The following is a 4,456-nucleotide window of genomic DNA, read 5'->3' on the forward strand; positions in this document are numbered from 1 at the left end:
ATTATCGGCCGATAGTGATCGTAGCCAATCAATTGGAGCACCCCTACTGATTATTAAAGTTGTTAGCACATTATGCAGCAGTATGATATACTATAATTATGTGCAATTTCCCTCTTTGTGAAAACAGCAGTGGCCTACAATATGCATAATCGTAAAATTTTACCATTAAGTTCCCCTGAGAGATATAGCAACATTGCTGACTTCCATTGTACGTAAATGTACTATAGTGCCATCTAGAATTCAAACAACAATTCAGCATCTTCTATGCTTAAACTCTTGAATATTTAGCTGCACTACTGTTTCTTCCATAATGAGTCAATGATTCAATATACCAACCCCAGAGCATTCAAAGATATAATAAAAGCTGCCACTTTCTCTGTAATGCCTCAGAGGCTCCTGCTCTGCATACATATTGAGATGGCAAAGTGGACTGTGCCACTGCTTCCACTGCTGATTGTGGTAGATGGTATCTGTTTCACAGGGTTAGCACAAGCTTGCCGTCGGCTTGGTCAGCCTGCCCTCCCTCTACTTTCTGCAGAAAAAGACATTAACATTGGGGCGATTTTTACAATCCACAGAAATGCTCTGCTAAAGATTCATCCGTTCAATTCCAAACCAGAATCAACAACATGTGTCAGGTCTGTATGATGATATTATGATAAAAAATATAAATTATTTATAAATAATTATATAAAATATATAGTTGAATCTGACTCTGTGATTATTCTTTGCAAAATGTGATTCAAACTATGGTTTATTTTCACAGCTTGAATTTGCGTGAATTTAAATTTGCTCAGACACTGATTTTTGCCATTGAGGAGATAAATAACAGCACACAACTGCTGCCTGATGTTTCTTTGGGCTATAAGATATATGATTCCTGTGGCTCTATAGCTCAGACTATCCAATCAGGCATGGCTTTGATGAATGGCTATGACAAGACTTTGAATGATACGTCCTGCTTTAGACCACCAACTGTTCTTGCCATTATTGGAGAGTCAACATCCTCACCCACCATTGGCTTAGCATCTGTTATTGGCCCTTTCAGCTTACCTGTTGTAAGATCTCTGATGAACCAATAAAATAATATAAACTTTAAATAAAATAAATAAATAATAATACTAAATATAGACATTTTGTAAATGTTTTAAATGGTACCAGTCCGTTTAGAATTAAAAATTGGAAGAATATACAGAAGTGACATTGCGGAAGATGAAATGTAAAAACACTATGTGAGAAGTTGGTTAAATATGTGGTTAATACACTGTTTTGTTGTTGTTGTTGTTTTTTCCCAGATCAGTCATTTTGCCACATGTGCATGCCTGAGTGACAGAAAGAGGTATCCATCCTTCTTCAGAACAATACCCAGTGATTATTACCAAAGCAGAGCTCTGGCTCAGCTTGTCAAGCACTTTGGCTGGACCTGGGTTGGGACGGTCAGGAGTCGCAGTGACTATGGTAATAATGGCATTGCAGCATTTGAGGAGGCTGCAAAAGAAGAGGGGGTTTGTATTGAATACTCAGAGGCCATTTTTCGAACTGATCCACAAGAGCAGTTTCTGAAGACACTGGAAGTGATAAAAAAGGGCACCGCCAGGGTGGTGCTGGCTTTTATCGCACTAGGAGATTTTGTCCCCCTTGTGAATTTAATTGCGCAACACAATATCACAGGGCTGCAGTGGGTTGGTACGGAATCCTGGATTACTTCTCGAACTCTAGCAGAAACTAAGGAATACAGTTTCCTTTCTGGAGCAGTGGGCTTTGCTATAGCAAATGCCAAACTTGTCGGCCTACAAGAGTTCCTAGTAAATGTGCACCCTGATAAAGAACCACGCAATGAACTGTTAAAAGAATTCTGGGAAACAGCTTTTCAGTGCTCTTTCAGGAAGAGTGGCAGTGGTGGCTGTACTGGTTCAGAGAAATTGGCAGAGCTCAAAAATGAATATACTGATGTATCAGAGCTGCGAATAGCAAATAAAGTGTACACTGCAGTGTATGCCGTTGCACATACACTACATAATACATTAAAAGACTTCAAATTTTCCTCCAACACCAGTAAAAAAGAATGGCCCTCACCAAAAAAGGTATGTAAGAGCATAAGAAATATTAGGAAAAAAAGAGAGACTGGAACTAAATACCAATAATGTTCCTAACATTTCATATTAGGTGTTGGAGTATATAAAGGATGTAAGATTCACTGTTAAAACAGGTGAAGAAATCTTCTTTGACACATCTGGTGATCCAGTAGCGAGATATGACTTGGTGAACTGGCAGTCTGCCAAGGATGGAACTCTGCAGTTTAAGCATGTGGGTCTCTATGACAGCTCACTGCCTTCAGAACAACGTCAGCGTCTTCAAGTCAATCAAGAACACATGCTATGGGCAGGGAACAGTGAACAGGTACACCGATACTGTATATAACACATTATTGAAAGCATATGAAACATCAGTTTAATTATGAAAAAGACAGCCAATGGGAAAAAATAATTTATATGAATGTGTCTGCAAATATTATGAAAGCAGAGTGGTAAAAAAAATGGGAAAAAATATTCCATTGTGTAAAGCAACTAATTTAAAAATTCAAATAATAATTTACGGTTTTAAATGAAAAAATATTTTCTCATAGTTGCCTGTGTCCGTGTGCAGTGAGAGCTGCCCCCCCGGCACTAGGAAGGCTGTGCAAAAAGGACGACCTGTCTGCTGTTATGACTGTATTCCATGTGCAGAAGGAGAAATCAGTAATAGCACAGGTAAAATAGGACATGCTTCATTGCTGTCTCATGCTGTCTCATGATAGTGTGATAAAGTGAAGTGTAATACTTCCCATTAGTCAAATTTCCAATCAATATGTATTTATATATATTTTTTCCAAATTCCTTTTACAGATTCTAGTGACTGCTTTCCTTGTGATTTGGAGTACTGGTCGAATGAAAGCAAAGACAGATGTGTATTAAAAGTGGTTGAATTCCTTTCCTATACAGAAATCATGGGGATGGTGCTTTGTGTTTTCTCCTTCATTGGGGTGTTATTAACGATAATTGTATCTCTTCTCTTTTATCTTCATAAAGAAACACCTATTGTCAGAGCCAACAACTCAGAGCTGAGCTTCCTATTGCTCTTCTCACTCTCATTGTGTTTTCTCTGTTCACTTACTTTCATTGGTCAACCCACTGAGTGGTCCTGTATGTTGCGTCATACAGCATTTGGGATCACTTTTGTCCTCTGTATCTCCTGTGTTCTGGGGAAAACAATAGTGGTATTAATGGCTTTTAGGGCTACACTTCCAGGAAGTAATGTCATGAAATGGTTTGGGCCTCTTCAACAGAGACTTAGTGTTGTTTCCTTAACATTAATACAGGTGATTATATGTGTGCTTTGGTTAACAATATCCCCACCTTTTCCATATATGAATTTGAGCTATTTCAGAGAAAAGATCATCCTAGAATGTAACTTAGGTTCAGCTTTTGGTTTCTGGGCTGTTCTGGGTTATACTGGTCTGCTATCAATCTTCTGTTTTGTTTTAGCTTTTCTTGCTCGGAAACTCCCTGATAATTTCAATGAAGCCAAGTTCATCACATTCAGTATGCTCATATTCTGTGCTGTCTGGCTCACATTTATCCCAGCTTATGTCAGTTCTCCTGGAAAATTTACTGTAGCCGTTCACATATTTGCTATTTTAGCGTCAAGCATTGGTTTACTATTTTGCATATTTGCTCCAAAATGTTACATAATTTTGCTAAAACCAGAGAAAAACACAAAGACACAAATAATGGGTAAATCTTCATCTACAACTCTTTAAATCCACGATTAAGCATATAACTGAACAACAACGATGTATAAAAACAAAAACAATTATTTGTATTCTAAGAATTCAAATTCAGAAAAGTAACAGAAATGTATCCAGTAGTTTTGTTTTGTTTTTTTTTCACAAAAAAACCCAAAAAATCAGTCAATCGAGCAAGATTCAAAATTTCAACATTCAAGAAAAAAAAAAAAAAAAAATACAATAATAATAATACATACATACATACATACATACATACATAAACTCTGTTGAATTGGTGTATTCCCATGTAATATCATGCGTAATGATAGCTACACAATAGCAGCACTACTTTCAGGGCTGTCTGACCCATTAGTTCTGCTCTCCACAGGCTGTGGCAGGCTCTGCAGTGTAGGCCGGGTCAGCACTAGACACAGTGGACTCTCAGTGACCATCTCCATCACAGCCATGCTCTGGACCTGCATTATGTACTTCTTAATGAAAAATGACATTGACTTTTTGCATTTAACAAGACATGGAAATTTAATTTGATACCATGTATTACTTGCATCGTTCCGCATTTTTGCATTTAATCATGCATCCAATTATTTGGTTTATTATTTACATTTATGTACACAATCATATGCCTTTATGTGCATGTTGAATAAATAAATAAATGAATTAATTAATAAA

General features: G+C 37.1%; 1 protein-coding gene across 1 annotated transcript; it reads left to right on the plus strand.

Moving 5' to 3' along the window:
• Positions 1-417: 417 nt before the first annotated feature.
• On the plus strand, positions 418-3,799 carry LOC107748625 (extracellular calcium-sensing receptor-like). Its single transcript, XM_016563506.1, has 6 exons — positions 418-638; positions 767-1,058; positions 1,296-2,084; positions 2,167-2,400; positions 2,627-2,750; positions 2,886-3,799. Exons 1-6 carry the CDS (start codon positions 418-420, stop codon positions 3,797-3,799), a joined length of 2,574 nt encoding a protein of 857 aa, XP_016418992.1.
• The last annotated feature ends 657 nt before the right edge of the window (positions 3,800-4,456 follow it).

This window comes from Sinocyclocheilus rhinocerous, unplaced genomic scaffold, assembly GCF_001515625.1.
Source record: "Sinocyclocheilus rhinocerous isolate Xijiao unplaced genomic scaffold, SAMN03320098_v1.1 scaffold2726, whole genome shotgun sequence".
NCBI lineage: Eukaryota > Metazoa > Chordata > Actinopteri > Cypriniformes > Cyprinidae > Sinocyclocheilus > Sinocyclocheilus rhinocerous.

Coding starts and splice junctions, on each gene's coding strand:
- LOC107748625 (XM_016563506.1), top strand. CDS start 418: ATGGCAAAGTGGACTGTGCCACTGCTTCCACTGCTGATTGTGGTAGAT. Junction 1,059..1,295: donor GCCCTTTCAGCTTACCTGTT/GTAAGATCTCTG, acceptor GTTTTTTCCCAG/ATCAGTCATTTTGCCACATG. Junction 2,085..2,166: donor AATGGCCCTCACCAAAAAAG/GTATGTAAGAGC, acceptor ATTTCATATTAG/GTGTTGGAGTATATAAAGGA.